Source organism: Xyrauchen texanus, chromosome 42 (assembly GCF_025860055.1).
Source record: "Xyrauchen texanus isolate HMW12.3.18 chromosome 42, RBS_HiC_50CHRs, whole genome shotgun sequence".
NCBI lineage: Eukaryota > Metazoa > Chordata > Actinopteri > Cypriniformes > Catostomidae > Xyrauchen > Xyrauchen texanus.
In genome coordinates this window covers 22,327,932-22,346,440 of record NC_068317.1, presented here as the reverse complement: position 1 = coordinate 22,346,440, position 18,509 = coordinate 22,327,932, and the positions used below count along the sequence as shown (strand labels likewise).

Sequence of the window (18,509 nt, the reverse complement as noted above, 5' to 3'; positions counted from 1 at the left end):
CTATGAGGTTCAGATGGCATTTTGTCAGATGTCATGAACAAGGGCCTCATTAGCCTCAAAATCAGGTCTTGGGGAGGATGAACGAGCCATCAATCAAAAAGTTAAATCTGAACCAGTTTTGGGGTGCCATTCATGTAACTCAGTCTTCTCAGAAAAACAAAAAAGCGACACATTTCAAATAGCATTTGTTTATTTTTTAGGTATGTGAATGACAAAATGGTTATTAAACAGTTTGTTGTAATATCAGAGAAGCAGGTTATAATTGTTTTGCTGAAAATGACAAATACATATTCCATGAGAAATGAGTATGTCAGATGAAGTGTGCTGCTTGTTTTCATGCATTTAAATCTGCAACATGTACTTGCTTCCCTCAATATATATAAGTGTCCGTGTTATGTTACACACATTACCACGTCTACAGAAAAAACCCAATAATAAACAAGACAAAGACATGGGACAGTAAAATAAATAAAAAAATAAAAATAAAAAACACTTCAATTCTTCTCATATAGATGGTAAATGCATCAACAATCAGCAATCTACATAGTAGTGTATATTTTAACGCATATGGTCAGTCTTATTTTAATAGCTGGGTTAATGTAGAAAAACTCAAAAAGTATTAAAATTAAACTTTAATAAGACAATTATTTTAAGTGGGATGCCAATACATAGCTAATACTGCTGAATCCTTTAACATTGGGGTCTTTCCTTGCCCAGACTAAGGTATCAATGTGAATAACCTGGAACTATTAAACATGGGTTCTTGCTGATGCAAAAATCCCCAAAAACATTTCACTTAATAAAAAAGCACAGTCCTAACACATCTTCCAACAGACTATGCTCATGTCCACTCCTGCTGTGACTCTCAGTAGCAGTGAGCAACCTTACATACGTTCTCCAACAGAGAGAAAGTGAGAGACTTCAGATGTCATCCTGACATGTCAATGTTTTAATGTGTATATGTGTTTGGCCACCCAAAAAAAGAAAAGAAAAAAGATCCCCACATAAAACAAGAGACAAACCAACATTTATACAATATTTAAAAGTGCAATTTGCCTACTTCGAACATTTGGAGGCTGAATGCTGCTTGCTGCTACCTTTATGGTCAACCAATTGACTTCAAATCAACAGAAGACGGAATCTTTGAAAGGATGTTAAACCTTCTGTAAAGACCTGTCCAACCTAGATGCACGAAATTAGTGGCAGTGTTATTAAAATAAAAAAAATGTGATGGAAGGTAGTCAAATTCTTAATAGAACAGAAATCTAATTAGACATTCTCTTTATATCTTTGAAATAAATAAATTAGTAAAGATTAAATAAATAGATCCTACAGATATAAATGAATGACTCTCACCTATTGTTCTTGGAACGTGTTATTTAAAATGCAACGTGCGCATTGATATCAGTACCAAACATGATTTTAGCTAAACTGAGAACATTTTCATAGCAATGAAGATGTGGTATTTATCAGTCACAAACATGCCTGTCAGCGATATTAAGTCTGTCCAGATGTTCGACATACAATTCATTTCAACACCCTTCACTTTAGAGTAGAAAAATAATGGAACAAAAGCAACACTAGTGAGGTACCTTCCAGTAGACCTTAACTTAGCAGATTCATTCTATACAATACATTCAGTGAGTGTCCTACTTGGAAATAAAACAAAACAATAATCGGGGTGGAACCTTTGTTATGTTTGGAGCGGAAACGATTACATTGCAAGTGCTATCCAGTTACTCCTCAACACTGTCTCTGCTCCTCACCCTAACAAACAACCACAGTAGTGCAACACTGCCAGTGCTCCCCTATCCTTAACACAGTCTATAGAATTCTCTAAAAAGAGCTTTAAACTATCTAAAAATGTAATTTACAAGTTTCATTCCTTTCTTAAAATGTTTATTTAAAAGCAGCCCTTAAACATCAACGCACTGTCTATGGCTAAACCGGATAAAAAAAATCTCTAGGTTAAAATAACGTTAACTCAGTTATGCTAGTCTAGTGCTATTTGTATTTTAGCAGGAATACAACCAGCATTCACTCTGCTAAGAATACATCTCCAGCATATGAGTCTTTTTATACAAAGCAATACATTGTTATATTAGTAGGTGTTTAGCAAACATCAGTGAACGCTTGAGTTTCCTACACCAGATTGTCTAAGAGGTTAAATGTTGGTGTGATAAAGGGAAGAGGGAAGGTTGCTATAGTGCAGAATTAATGTTTAGAGGACGAGAGCTCTGGAAATGCAGGTGGTGGGATTGGTTTTTAAGTAATGCCTCGCCTGCTCGGTCATAATCAGCTGATCCTCCGTCTTCCCAAAGACCACCGATTCCCACTCGTTGGCCTGCTGGGGGGAGAAAATATGTATCTGAGATTTTGTTGTTTGTCTATGTATATGCAAAATCACATATGTCTTTGGCATTGACATATACAATGGATTAAGAGTATATAACTTTTCACTTATTGAGAGTAAAACAAATTAAAAGTTGATGAGTCCATAGAAGGACAAGGAAGGATGAAGACCAATTATTTCCTTTTATACTTAACTTCCTGCAACCCAGCGTCCACATGTGTGGATGTTGTATTTTGGCTTTGCTGTACACAATGCATAAATTAAATTTAAACTGACTGAATACGGTTCACAACACTATGCACTGTCATTTAAGGGTTAAACTTCTGGGGCACCATGTCACGTGACAACAGTATGATGTTGATTTCCATGAAGCGATCCTACGGTCATTAAATAGTTTACAGTTTACTGTTCCCAGATCAAGATAAAAATTGAAGGGTGACCGAGACATTTCAGTTGTAGCACCAAGGCTTTGGAATACGTTGCCTTTACATATTAAGGGTACGTTTACTGGACCACGATGTACTAAAAACTGAAAGGTTTTTCCTTTGCGTTTTTGAAAAGTTTAGCGTACAGATGACAACGCAGTCAAAACGATCCCCGTTCACACAGATCTGCAAAAATGACTAATAACGTTGTATTATGCATGCCAGGCCAGTAGTGCGATGTCATTTAGTAAAGAAACACTACACACCTGCACATATAAGCATTCTTCCACAGAGCGGTGAATACAAACAATGAAGATGGTGAAAGCATCGAGTAATTTTGTCTGGACGGACGATGAGGTTGCTTTATTACTACAAGTGACACTGGACTATAAATCACGCCACCATTTTAATGACTCCAACTAGTGATCTCATTTTGGTCTGTTTGCCCTGGAGGTAAGGATGAAGTTCATGCCTATAGACTGAACACGTAATACATGTGCGCATGACGTCATCGTTTTCACAAATTTGCATTTTTGTATGTTTACACGGAGACGATAACGGCATAGTTTTCAAAAACGTGCATTTTGAAACCGTTTTTAGTTGAAAATGTTGTGTAAATGTCCCTAAGTCTGCTCCAACTCTTGATGATTTTAAATCACTTCTTAAAACACACTTGTTGCAAGTGCAACATTATTAGGGGTTCATGCACGAAGCGCATGAAACCCTAATGTTTTTGCTCAGATTTATTCTATTAGTATTATTTTTCTGCCTTAATACTGATCGTGGAGCCCAAACCGTAAGGCGTAGAGACATGAAACTTGGTCAGAAGGTAGTACTCACTGTCGCTACTCAGGCACAAAGTCTCGCCCCGATCGGCCAGTTGGTGGCGCTATAGTGAATGAAACAAAAACTTTTAGAAAACTTTTGTTTGTCACAGACTCAAGTGTCTTAAATCAATGAAATCTGTGGCTCAAGACAAACAAAATGTTTGTCTCCAATTTCATGTCTGCCATGAAATCCATATTGGATTTTTTGCAAAACGTACTTTTGTGAACTAGTCCTAGGCCGTTCATCCGATCGGGACCAAACCAATGGCAAACGATTCTATGGAGTGTCAATATAAATAATTATAAAAAAGTTTAAACTTTCGATTCACATTTGCTACGATATGCGAAAAAACAGGAAGTAGGTGTTGCCAATTTTTCATAATGGCTATTACTCATGAACAAAATGAATATCTTCACTAAACTTGACATACTTATGTATGGGCTCTATCTGAGGACGCACAAACAAATCTGCAGTTTTGCCACTTGGTGGCGCTAAAACAGGGAAAAACAAGAAAATGGCTGTAACCGTGGAACCGCTGGTCTGATTGACTTCAAACTTTGCATGCAGTGTCTTTGTCTCAGGTGCCATCAATGTCTATGAGGGCATTTGCGTATGTTTAAAAACATGGCCGCCATCAGCCAATCAGCTTTCAGTAGCTATTAGACAAGTTTAACAAAGGTCGATCGGAATGAAAATCGGTGGACTTGACTCTTGGCCTAAGAGGTCTGTGCAAAGTTTTTATTTGTGTGTTAACGGTTGTATATAACAATGTTTAAAAAAATAAAAAATAAAAAATACAAGTCATTCATATCATATGATAGCTCTTTTTATTCTGAACAACTTTGCCTCAAGAACCAATGGTGTCCATCAAAGTTGACTTAGCCACTGCTACTTAAATAGCTATAACTCTTAAACAGAATGAGATATTGTCACGAAATTTGGCACACTTATAGAAGGGCTCATTCTGAGGAAAAACTTACAAAGAAATGGGGTTCTGCCACATGGTGGCGCTATAACAATGACAACATTTAAAGTGGATGCAACAACATTAATGCTTTTCTGATTGAGATTACATTTTGTATGCAATTTGTGCATTGTCTTTGTAGCATCATGTTTGAGAAATGCCTAATTTAGTCAAGAACATGGTCTTAAAGGCCCTACTGTTCTTGAACCCCGATAATTGCTGCTTGCAGCAATATTTACTTTACTTTTTTGTCTATTGTTTTATCTCTTTTTGTTAATGTTTTGTTCTAGTATTCTTGTAATGCATACCCTACTTTTTAACTAGTTTAATTGTACAGCACTTTGGCTAACACTTTCTGTTTTTAAATGTGCTATATAATAAATGTTACTGACTGACTAAAAAAATGACTTATGGTACAATACAGTTCTATTCATTAACATTAGTAAATGGATTCCTAAATATTTACTATACATTTTCATATTGAGAATCAATGTATTAATACAAAAGCAGAGAAATTGCTTTTAGAGGCTTTATATAGAGTTAGGATGAAAATAAGGTGCATTTCAAACTGTTCTGAGACCAGTGCAGACAGACAGCACACTAAAAGTTAAGTCATTCTCTAAATAGGGATCAAGGGATCATCCTATAGCTTTCTATGCATGTAAGTGCATTCACACCAAAAATCTGACCAAAAGTTCAGTTTCAGGCTGGAGATGATGTTTGGACCACTCAACATGTTTGACAGACATGGGACAATGGTAGTCAGTACATATATTCATATGTTTTAACATGGTTGGCAGTGAATGGATGATGCTGGCCATTACTATGAATAAGAACTGTTTATTCAGCTTTATAGAAAATCAGCAATAATGTCTATAATGTCTCAAAAACATGAATAACCAACACTCATGGAAACAAAATAAACAATTTGAATTTTTAGGAAAACCATTTGCTCTGTTTGCTTGTTTATTAGGTGCTACAAGTTAAAAATTAAAAAGGGAAATGAAAAATGCACACAGCATTCATGCTCGGACCTCAGGTGTTAAGAGAGAAGAAGTGAGTAAATTACCTGTGGAGGGGTTTTGTGAGGTGAGCTCCTCTGGATCACGGCTTCTCTTTTGCCCAGTGGGCTAAGGGAACAGACCATGGAAAGTGAACCCTTCAATGAATCAGGAGAGCAAGATTTCTCCCCTCTCTCTGCAAATGGCATCATGAGCATAGATCTGGTCAGTAGACCATCTTTAAAAGACTGTGTGAGAAAGTGGGGACGATGTTGGGGAGGAGAGAAAGATAATCCCATTAAATACGGGTAGTACCAGACAACATAATATTACTGCCATTTTTGAGAGGGGAAAAAAATCAATGTAAGCCTTAAAAAATTGTCAATAGAGAATAAGGGTCTTACTGGTCCATTGTTGTTAATCGTCTGTTGGGGAAACAGTTGTACATTCAGACAGTCTTTTTCCCAGCTGTCCAACATCAAAGATTTTCTCACCTTCCTAGCAGGAGCGTCCATTTGCTGTGAATACCAAATGACAGTTTTGAAACAAAACCAGAGTTCACTTTAAGTTACAACATCAGAAAAAAGATTGTTAAATTTAATTAAAATAGAACCCATTTACTTGATTAAGTGGGCACCTATAAGGGTTACCTCATAAGATCTGTACTGAAGCTGGATCTGCTCTTGTGTGAATATGTCAGACCCTGTTTCCTCTTTGAGAACCTCTCTAATGTCCTCCTCAAGAAGCGCCAGAGGCTGGGGCTAAACACAATAAATGAATTGATCAAAAGGCAAATCAGCAGCAGAATCAGGGAATATACATACTCAAAGTGCCTTTGTACAATTCTTGCAGTAAATTCTTATTTATGGTGATGGTTTACCCAAAAATCTAAATTCCATCATTCACCTTCATGTTGTTTCAAACCCGTGCGATTTTCTTTCTTCTACAGAACACTTCAGGAGATTTTAGGCCTCAATCTCAATTGAGTCTCCTTTTGTGTGCCACAGAAAAAAGAATGTCATATGGGTTTGGAACAACATGAGGGTGAGTAAATTATTACAGAATTGTCAGGTTTGGGCAAATAATAGTGACATATCAGCGGCCACATTAAGACTTACCACAACACTTAATGGCCCATGCATCTTCTCCTGGGCAGCCAGGGCATTTTTGAAAGGGGTGGGTGTCCTTGGGGTGTGGGCCATAATGTTCTTATGGATTTTGGGGGTCCTGAAACTGTGAAGACAAGAAATGTTATTTGTGCTTGATTTTGAGATGCAGTTGATGAGGTTGCCAGATGTTGTCATATAACAAGGGTCTCACCCTGCATTTTCTTTCTGGTGTTTTGGTGTGGTTTCTCTCTGGTGGGGTGTGTTGTGAAGACATTTCTGACCACACACTGGGGTGGACGTAAGAGCAGGATTGTCCAGGGTCAGGGGATCACCACCAGATACGTTGAAAAACTAAATCAAAGAACCACAATTTGAGCTCAAATTTGAATGGGACAGAAGAAAAAATCTGTGGTCTAAACAGTCGCTAGAGTTTTTGTTTTTACCCATTTTACCTGAGATGGGGAAAAGGGTAGGCCTTTGACAGGAGTGTTTTTGGGTGAGTTTCTACTGCTGTCTATAAAAGGGCTGCAGTTTCTTTCATCTGGAGGGGACTGATCCCCTCTGTCTCTTCTCTTCTTTCTCATAATGGAAAGTGGTGGAGTACTGAACCTGTTCATGCAGGTGTTGGAGAGAGTAACAGACTTGCCCTGGATCACGGTGGCACACTGTATGCTCATCTCTGGAACAGTGGGAGAATTTATTGGGTAACGAAGGCCTTCTGTGCTTCTATTCACTGCTGGACAAGCCCCAGTGGGGTTAGTGGGCTTCGGAGAGGGGCCTCCCTCAGAGAGATCAAAGCTGGTCACATCACTCCAGGCCAGAGGATCCTGCAGTATCAAAAACACACATATATTATATTTCAGAGATCTCTTCCCTTTGTCATTATGTGTCTAGTTAAATATGCATCTGTGTTATCCTTTTTCCTATACTAAATTAATACTATTATTAACTTAGTATAGAAAACTATACTAAGTTTATTAATTAAAGGAATCAAATTCTCTCATTATTTACTCACCCTCTGCAGAACTCAAAGATTTTAAGAAGAGTATCTCAGCTCCGTACAATGCAAGGGAATGGTGACCAAAACTTTGAAGCTCCAAAATAGCACATAAATGCAGCATAAAATTAATCCTTAAGACTCCAGATGTTTAATCAACATCTTATGAAGCGATCTAATCGGTTTGGGGTAAGAACAGACCAAAAGGTTACTCCTTTTTCATTGTACATCTTGGCATTACAGTCTCTAGGCATGATCATGATTTCAAGCTCGATAATGATGATACCACAAGCGCCTTAAGGATTACTTTTATGCTGCCTTTATGTGCTTTTTGAAGCTTCACATTTTTGGTCATCATTCACTTGCATAGTATGGACATAGAGATATTCTTTTAAAAATCTTTGCATTCTGCAAGTCAGATATCTGGGATGGCATGAGGGTGAGGTAATTGTCAGTTTTGGGTGAACTATCCCTTTAAACATTTGGCAAACTTGATAATGCTTTAAGATGCTAATAAGAATGTAGTACTCTCGGTTAATTTCCCCACACCCAGAAAATGTGTGTCAAATCTGTGTATGCCTATCAGTAAACTGTCTCGAAAACAGCATAATTTACAGTAATCAGGATGAAATAACAGTGCGAATACTTGCTTTTAGTATTTTTATGCTTCTGATAGACTTAGCATAACAAACTACTATACACAGAACAGTGCTTTTCTCTGCTCACCGAGTCTATGAGCTCCATGGTCTCTGCAAACTCTGGTATGGTCTCTAGAGTGGACAACACAGCGCTGGCCTCAGCAGCCAGGAATTTGCTGGGAGAGACTGGCAGAGGCACAGCAGCAGCCTGGCCCTCCTGTAATTGACACAGCTCGCCACCTCTATCGTCCAAACTTTCTGTGGTGGTCACAGTATCATCAGGGAGGCTGTCTGACCAGCTGGAGTAGCTCTCTGGATTCTGCACAGGACCAAACCATTACAGTCAGCATGAGGAGTTCATAATTAAAGCGATGGAGGTAAAACAGTGAGATGCAGTGATGTTGGGGGGAGAGTTAGACAGGGATAAAATTAAAGCCATAATAGTTCGAAACAAACACAATATTAGCCAATTAAACTGATATCACTTATCAGTCGTAATATCTGAAATTCCCTTGTTAAAATTTCTGACAGTGTCATAAAGAAGAGAAGATATTCTCCATGGTAACATTACAGCGTACACTTGCTAAACATTTTCAGTGAAACTGTGAACAGTTAAAGACATTAAATATCACCTTAACAAACCTTTACCTTAAAAAAAACTGTATTTAGAACAACCTGAATGAACTTGCAAGGTAAATCACGGAGTAATCAGCAATTTAAAGGAATATTCCGGGTTCAATACAAGTTAACCTCAATTGACAGCATCTGTGGCATAATGTTGATTAACACAAAAATACATTTGACACTTCCCTTCTTTTCTTAAAAAATAAAATAAAATTTAAAAAAAAGCAAAAATAGTGGTTAAAGTGAGGCATTTACAATGGAAGTGAATGGGACCAATTGTTGTAGGGTTTAAAGGCAGAAATATGAAGCAGATCATTTATAAAAGCACTTACATTCATTCTTCTGTCAAAACCAATGTATTATTTGAGCCAGTTGTTTAAATTGTACATTTTTCAGTCATTTTAGGGTTTGTTGGTATTACATTGTCATAGCAATGAAGTTGTAAAATTGGCTATAACTTTACACAGGAAAGGTTAGTACGTGATTTTATCACACCACAAAAATTATGTTTACACATATTGTTTATGTTTATACTTGTGGCTATACTTTTGAAAAAGTTAATATTTTAATGTTCAGAAATTGGCCCCCCATTCACTTTCATTCTAAGTGTCCCACTGTAACCCAGATTTAAAGTTTTTTAAAGAAAAGGAGGGGCAATACAAATTAATTGTTGTGGAAATCAATATTATGCCACAAATGCTGTCGACTGAGCTTAACTTGTATTGAATCCGGAATACTCCTTTAACTGACAACGTATCCTCCTAACCAGACATTTAGCAATATAATTATTAATAATGCTTATTTATAGTAATAATAGCATTTGATAATAAAATATATTTATATTACTTTATTCAAATATATATAATACATTTCAAAATGATATAACATGTTTTTTATATTACAAAGTATTATATGTATTTATATAGATTATATTTAAATGTGTTATATATATATATATACATACATATACATACATACACACACAGCGTATAAATATATTACATTTATTTTAATTTATAATTAATTTATGAGACATATTGTAATAATAAGAACATTATTATAGTGAATATAATAACGCAAATAATAAAAGTAAAAATTAAATAATGAAACAATAAAAGTACCAGGGTAAAATATCTTTTAACAAAAGCTAAACTTCTACCAGGTAACTTTCATGCTGAAGTCTACAGGAGGGTGTGAGGCAGGGAGGGAGTGAAGATGGGCAAGGTTTACTAAGCATAGCTGGAAATTAGGGTATGAGGGAGTAAGATGGGAATGGAGGGAGCTGATGGGACCTATAGAGCACTTTACTACGCGCACACACAGTGTCTCTTACACGAGGGCCAGACTGTCTTCTGACTTCACTCTCAGCTGACATTAGCAACAGCTCTAGCTCCTTAATTCTTTTCTCTTTCTCTGGGTCGTCATGGCACGGCTGTGAGGAAGAAGAACGGGAAAGTAGAGGCGGAAAGAAAGACGGAGACACAACAGTTTACTGACAATTTCACGAGACTTCATGAGGTCCTGAATTTCGCCAAGCCAAACTACACTGGATTCAGATGCTGATGCACTTAGGATACATTACATAAAATTTACTACATTCAACTTTTTGCAGAATGTATTTTTCAACCTGTGAAAATGTTTAAAATGGCATTGGTGAAATTCAGATGTGGACCAGTTTAACACACCACAAACATGCAGATTACTGAACAGTTACTGTATATAAACACAAACAGTGATATGAGTTGATTCTTTAATTTACAGAGACAGACAGACTTCTGAAGCGGAAAGTTCATAGATACAAAGGAGATTGGAACATGCTGTGAGAACTACACAATGGGACTTACCGACATGAAGCTAAAGACCTCAACTGTAATGTTGTCCATACAGTGGCCCCTTTGTGAACCATACGGGTATCTGTGCTGCTGCCAATCAAAAACAACAAGAAAGGCTGAAATATAGTACGTTTATAAGTTTTATAAGAACTAATAATAATAGAGCATCACTTAGTAGGTTATCACCTGTGATTGGTTGCTCAGGATCACTTGATTCTGTTCGTGTGGATATTCCACCGCTGGGTTGGCTTTGGTCCGTTTCTTCTGGCCAGGGTCACTGCTATAGCACTTGCTACCCTCCTGTAAGTAGCCCTCATGTTCTACCTTCCTGCGCATGGTGGAGTTCCAATGATTCTTAATGGAGTTGTCTGTCCTATAAGGGTCAAGTAAAATAAAGGTCCATCTCTTAATTAGACAAGCAGACTTTAATTCTATATTTCTTATGACCTAATTATACATAGGTTTAGTCAAATCTTGGTGCTGGTACCAAACAGCTCACTGTACCTTCCAGGCAGCAGCTTTGAGATCTCAGCCCAGCGGTTGCCCAGGCGTTTATGAGCATCATAGATGATGCGATCTTCTTCCTGAGTCCAGGAGGATTTCTTCACTTCTGGGTTGAGGTGATTGTGCCAGCGCTCTCTGCACTGTTTGCCTATGCGGCCCTGTAAGTGCTTGGCAATCACTGACCACCGTTTGGGTCCGTACTTATGAACTAGCTCGATCACCTGTGGAGATGCACGGCAGTCAGATGATCAAAATCAAGGTATTCTCCCCATCTTACTCCTTATGTTATCTAATATGAAAAGTAAAAAAGTATTCCAAAATCTGTAAGCTAGAAATTCAGTATGAATAAAAGTCAATCCTTTTGTCTTTGATGGCCTAAAACTATTAAGATTGGATAGGTTAAAGTATTTCAACATCAATGCTTTATTTTAACACTTCAGCTTTAAATAAAACTAAAATCAACTCTCAAAAGATTGTACATTTCCATAACTGAATATGTATCTATAAGTGCTGAACAAAATAACATAAACACCAAACAGCATATTATTATCAAGGAGAAAGGCAACCCACTGCATTAAAGGAATATTCCAGGTTCATTACAAGTAAAGATCAATCGACAGCATTTGTGGCATAATGTTGATTACCACAAAATTTATTTAAACTCATCTCTCATTTTCTTTAAAAGAAGCAAAAATCAAGGTAACAGTGATCGGCACTAACAATGAAAGTGAATGGGGCTAATTTTTGAAATGTTTATAATTAATGTAAGAGCTTTTATAAAATTGTAAGCTTCATAGAAATTTGAAGCTTACAATTAATCTTACATTAATTATTCTGTCAAAACTCATGTTATATTTGAGCTGTAAAGTTGTTTCAATCATAATTTTTACACATTTTCACAATTTGGAATGGCCAGTTCCCAATGCGCTCTAAATTGTCGTGGTGGTGTAGTAACTAGCCTCAATCTGGGTGGCGGAGGACGAATCTGTTGCCTCTGCGTCTGAGACCGTCAATCTGCACATCTTATCACGTGGCTTGTTGAGTGCATTACCACGGAGACATAGCGAGTGTTCAGGCTTCAAGCTATTCTCCGTGGCATCCACGCACAACTCACCACGTGCCCCACCGAGAGCGAACCACATTATAGCGACCATGAGGAGGTTAACCCATGTGACTCTATCCTCACTAGTAACCAAGCCAATTTGGTTGCTTAGGAGACCTGACTGGAGTCAATCAGCACACCCTGGATTCAAACTCACAACTCACTGAGCTACCCAGGCCCCCCATTTTAGGGTTTGTTGACATTACATCGTCATGGCAGCGAAGTTGTAAAATTGGCTATAACATTACACAAAAAGGTTAGTAAGTGATTTTATAACTCTAAAATATTATTTACATGCATGTTGTTTATGTCTTGTGGCTATACTTTTGAAAAAATATTTTTCAAAGAAAAGGAGGGGCAAGTCAAAATGTATATGTGTGGTAATCAATATAATGCCACAAATGCTGTCGATTGAGCTTAACTTGTACTGATCCTGGAATATTCCTTTAAGAATAGTTCTTTCTGAATGCTTTAATACAACTGGACAGCATGTCGATGGATACAGCACAATGCTTCTTTAACAAAAGCCTTACGTTCTTTGGATGTGCTCTAAACTGTGCTCTAAAATTACAAGAAAGGTTTAAGTCATCCGATGACATCATCCCACAATATCACCCCTCGCAATTCTTTATTTCCCCCCCATCTAACCATCTCTGTCTTCCTCTGAGAACATAGAACACCCGGCTCATCTTACCCTCAGATCCTCCTCTTTTGTCCAGGGTCCTTTCACCAGCTCTGGGTTGAGCACCTTTTGCCAACGGTGCTGACATTGACCATCTGTTCTTGTCTGTCAAAGTGCAACAAAATCCCACATCAACACCTGCAGCTAGTACACACACCTATAACAACATCTTTACAAACACACAGGCCTGTCACTATTAATGCAACATACATTTACCTCCAACCACAGTAGTTCTGGTGAAATTCAATCCATTGAAATCTCTTCGTTTTTTGTTTTTGCTTTTTGTTTTTATAGTACATAAAACAAATACTGGTACATTTGAAGCTAATTTTAAAAACCTTCAATATGTGGCTTTATGGCTAAACCAGGTTTATGATTTACACGGCAAGGACACTAATTTAAAAGCACTTTGAAAAACACTTTCCCATTTAGTATGACTGAGCAAGTTACTTACTGGAAAATAATTAGCGATTAATTTCCAAGCATCAGTTCCATGTTGCTCAACAAGTTTCTTTAGCTTATCATCCTGTGTAAAAACAGAGGTCATGAGCATTTTTTCTTATGGCACTTTAGTAATACTTTAGTAAACACTTTACTTTAGTATTTCCCCATATGGGACCAAACATAGCACATGATGTATTCTTTTCTAAGTGAGACTTGCATGTATGTGAACACTTAAAGACTAGCACACAAAAATAAATTACCTCGTCCCGGGACCATTTAATTTTGCAAAGGGTCTTTTTTGAATTTTTGGGGTCTCTGATGTCAGGGTCTGTAGAATGACGTTCATCATCCTCATCTTCACTGCAGGAATAAAACACAAAAATAAGAGAATTTAGAAAACGAAGAGTAAAACAGACGATTAAGCAGAAAAGCAATGCCACATTTTTGGTCTAATCAGACAAACATTTTGTCTAACAGAAGCCATTATGCACATACTGTCTGGCACAACCCGTTTAACAGACAAGCATGATCGCCCATCTGTAAATACTAAATCCAAACAGTTTAGAAAAGCTGCCAACTTGTTAAACAGGACATGCCTGAGGGTAATTAGTCTATAAGCACCACAAGCAATACAAGCGTATAAAGAGAATTCAAAGCATGAGGTTTTAGTATAAAGACATCATTTATTTTAAAAGTTTTTTGTTTATGTTAATTTAGCTTTTCTTTTCATTATCATAAAGTCCTTCACTTAAAACACCACACGTTTCTTATGTTCAATAATTTTATGTCCACAAGCAGTCCAAAGTGGCAATGGCTTTGCCTAGGACTTCAGTCTACAGGAATGCCTTGTTGCTTGGAAACATTTTACCAATGCAGTGAGGCAGACAGTATTTAATCAACACCATGCATGGGGTAGAGAAGTCTCTATGTGATACCAGGGTACAAACTTAATGGAAAACCATTTATCCAACGTTGAAGGTGAATGTCAACACATTAGCCTAAACCAAGCCCTTGTTATGTTATGTTATTTTACTGTGGAGCTAAAAGATTTTTTAGTAAGTAGGTTAAATCAAAAACATTTTGTTTCTGCGCTGAACAATTTGGCACTTTTTGGCCTCCTAATAAATATCCTGGAAGATTTTTTCCTATGGACATTATGTTCAGGTTAAATATTAAAGAAAAATGCACAGCATACAGAGTCTACACAGAAGCCTTGCTTCAGTTTTAAACTGTAAACTCCAAAGTTGTGAGGCAATGTGTTTAGGTGTCTTCTTAGGCCAAAGTCCAACTCTGACTGATGTGGTACAAATATGGAAGTACAAAATCCTTCTAGCTGCGTGTTTGAAACACAGAGGCATCTTTCACATTGGCTCTCAATATTACCATCCAATGAAATAAGTGTTTCATTCAAGAAACATGCAAACTGGATTTGTATGATCTCCACCCTCCAGGAAGGGGTGAGGTAATGAACAAAACTGTTTTACTTCAGAGATGCCTAGCTTGCATCATTCGGGCACGAGGCAGGCCAAAGTAAAGCTCAGCCAGTGGAAGCGCGTGAACAGGATCTGTACGAATCTACTCAGTCAGATTAAGGCCTGCAGCTGGTCTCTTTTTGAAAATTACATTCAGGCTTGAACTTCATAAATATGAGGCACAGACATTTACCAACAGCCAAAGAGAAAGGGGCAAGGGAGGAAAGACACACACACACACACACACACACTAAAATGTTTACTCGTCCATAAATAACATCATGGTCATGTTTGAATCATTTGGGCACAAGAAGCAGCAATTGGAAAATCTGACTCGCATTGTTTTATAAACCAAACTGGATGTGAATCACAAGTGTTCACGTGCCTAGCATAACATGCAAAATGAAAATCCATACTTTCTTTAACCATTAACTTTAAATAGTATTACAAATAATACACATATTTATTATTAAATAAATTTTTTAACAGTACAAAATAATAGTACAAATTATTACTATTCTATTACAAAATAACGGAGTATATTTCTTGTGTAGCTCTGCTCTTCTTATGTGTAAACATAACTGATGTTGCAACTGAAACTTTCATTTTTTTTTTTTCAGTTTTCAATAGCTGTCTCATACACTGTAACAAATGCTTTGCCTCATAAATTCCTCAAAATGAGGGAGAATTCTCTTTTTTTCAGCAGTTTTATGTAAGTGTAAGAATCATGGACAACCCCATACATAGTCTAACAAAGAGTAACTGACAAATGAGAGAATCTTAAATATGCGATTTAATAATCTACTTCATAAATGTGGCCTGTCGTTATTCTGTAATGACCATACAGGCTGCAGATTGTCTCTCTCTCTCTCTCTCTCTCTCTATATAAAATACTCTTCTAAATAAGCAACACTTACCAGCTGCTGCTTCCACAATTCCCTTATTTTGTTATCACTCTCACACTCAATGAATTTGAACTTTGCAGTTCATTTATGACCAGTTTTGTTTTCATTTTCCCCTAGATGTACTTCAGTCTATTTATTAGCATGCTAGTTAACTCTTGCTGCACTGATCAATACAGAATGAGCATGCTAACGATTAGCATTTAGAATAACCCATAACATTTATGTGAATATTTGCTTCTGTGAGTGAAGACTTTGATAATGGAAGGAAATTAAAGTTTGTAACAGTTTTTTCCCCTAAATGTGAATCAGTCTTTGGATCATGATCAAATTTGGGGTTCAGCAGGTGCGACTGATGTGATGTGTCAAAAGGATCTCTGTGTGTCTTATATTAAATATCATAGTTTATTGATGTTTCAGATGATCTTTCGCAAAGGAATTCTCAATTATTGTTTTGTGGAAAAACGTTGTCATGGCAATTCGTGTTCTGAAATAAAACACTGATTTTTAGCTAAATTCGTCATGAACTCAATGTACGATCTCCCGATGTTGTGTGAGAAAAATAATCAACATACGATCTGTACAGTTATGAACGACCTATAAGGTAATATTCATTTAAATCTCTTTAGATTTATCTTACAAGCCACTGAATAAGAATGATCCATCATCTCACCTGCGAGACTTCATGTTGGCCATGTCAACTGTGGTCAAGCCCAGTTCTGTGTTAAAAATATTCACTGTTGCAAATCTCCTTGTGGTCGAAACACAGCAATCAAGCACCCTGACATTTATCCACACATGCCACTGTCACACGTGTCCGACTATTTACCCTGTGAAGCTTCAGTTCAAATCCGGGAAAGCGGCACAAAAATCACATCCCAATAATATAATAAACAGAAAAATATCCTTCCAAATCACCTATTATTAAATAATATAAGTTTAAATAGAATATAAGTGTTACTTCCAGTGCAATATCAAAATGGTAAAGGAAGAAAATCCACAAACATATCTCTGAGTTAGTCTAGCCCGCCTTGAACATGCACACCCCTCTGTCACACTGAGCTCTCAGCGCGTGTGTTTTTTCCACTCATTCTTGTTTCATTTTTTGTCCATCCCGCCGATTCTCGCGCGCAGCCTCCTTCCGGAAACGGGTTTGAATCTGCGCACGCGGCCTCGACGCTGATTGGTCTAAAAAGGAGGGCGGAGCAGCACCCTCTGGTTCTTGAACAGCAACTGGTCTGTCTCGCTCTTTGTAGAGATGTTTTATTTGCATGCAAGGTTATTTTGAAATGACTTATTACGTGCAGGGTGTAGCTACTGTTAAGAACATTTTAATGCTGCAGTTGAATGTGTACTAGAGTAAATACATGTTTAATCTCAAGGTTTTTAATATAATAAATTACCCCAAAATAACTAAAGGTTACAAGTCATCGTATCACAGTGCTTTCTTGTTTATAAAGCCAATGCTGCCCTCTTGCGGATTTATTTATTTATTTAATCATTTGAGGAAATGTAATGAAATTTAGCTTATTGAAATATCGAAACACTTTTAAATTGCTCTCCACCATGACACATACACTAACATGAATTTAATATGCTGTTCCTGTCAAAACTATATATGCATCGATGTGCACTTTGGTTGAGAAAAATGCACTAAAGTGAATTGTGTGGTCATGCCAGTCAAATTAATATGATATAAAATTATATAATATAATATGTCAAAATACTTAGAATTATACATAACAAAAATAACGTCAGGAAAATACTAAATGTAAAGATTAAACAGTTTGGTGGGTTGCATATGTTTCAAAAGAAAATTAAACATGGTTGAAAAAGATCTTCACTAATATGTTGGGGCAAATTTCTCCAAATTAAATAATGACTTAAATACTAAAACAAATCATTAAATGCATAATGAAATTGTTAAAAAAACTATAAAATAATCAAATTAATAAATAAATCAATAAATGACCCTTTACTGCTAGTTTGCATCCATTTTCATTTAAGCAACAGTGATGCAAACTCATGACAGGTGAAAAAGGTGAGAAAGTCATAACAGGAGTTTGTTGGATTTAAAAAGTTTGTTGTTGTTGTTGTTGTTGTTGTATTTAAAGTGTTGTTTAGTGTTTAAGTTTAAAGTAACCCTTTCAATTAATTTTAATAAGTCAAATGTAGAAAATAACCCCGAAAATGAAAAATCAACCCAAAGATATTGCTACAATGATAAGGGATGCAAACTAGTGCTAAAATGAAATGAAGGAACATATATTGATTTATTAAGTGATTTAATGAATTACGATAAATATTGTATTTACTATATATATATATATATATATATATATATATATATATATATATATATATATATATAAAATTAAGTATTTAATTTTGAGTAGTTTGGGCCTCCATACTAAAAGAGGCTCCAAACATCAATTAAATGCGGTTCTGTCGCTGAATGAATTACGATAAATATTGTATTTACTATATATATATATATATATATATATATATATATATATATATATATATATATATATATATATATATATATATAATTAAGTATTTAATTTTGAGTAGTTTGGGCCTCCATACTAAAAGAGGCTCCAAACATCAATTAAATGCGGTTCTGTCG

The 18,509-nt window shown here is 36.4% G+C and overlaps 1 protein-coding gene across 1 annotated transcript; it reads right to left on the bottom strand.

The window, feature by feature from the left end:
- Nucleotides 1–210: 210 nt before the first annotated feature.
- mybl1 (v-myb avian myeloblastosis viral oncogene homolog-like 1) lies at nt 211–16,684 on the bottom strand. The gene is made up of 15 exons (XM_052114928.1): nt 16,551–16,684; nt 13,764–13,863; nt 13,514–13,585; nt 13,072–13,164; nt 11,276–11,496; nt 10,958–11,144; nt 10,784–10,861; nt 8,404–8,634; nt 7,133–7,507; nt 6,892–7,031; nt 6,690–6,804; nt 6,222–6,332; nt 5,976–6,089; nt 5,640–5,819; nt 211–2,347 (listed from the first exon to the last, which is right to left on the bottom strand). Exons 1-15 carry the CDS (start codon nt 16,571–16,573, stop codon nt 2,222–2,224), a joined length of 2,166 nt encoding a protein of 721 aa, XP_051970888.1. The 5' UTR covers nt 16,574–16,684; the 3' UTR covers nt 211–2,221.
- Nucleotides 16,685–18,509: the final 1,825 nt, after the last annotated feature.

Excerpts from the sequence above, each read along its gene's own strand:
- mybl1 (XM_052114928.1), bottom strand. The coding sequence starts at position 16,573 with ATGGCCAACATGAAGTCTCGCAG. Across the intron at positions 11,145-11,275 it reads TCAAAGCTGCTGCCTGGAAG|GACAGACAACTCCATTAAGA; the intron begins GTACAGTGAGCT and ends TGACCCTTATAG. Across the intron at positions 5,820-5,975 it reads CGATTAACAACAATGGACCA|TCTTTTAAAGATGGTCTACT; the intron begins GTAAGACCCTTA and ends TTTCTCACACAG.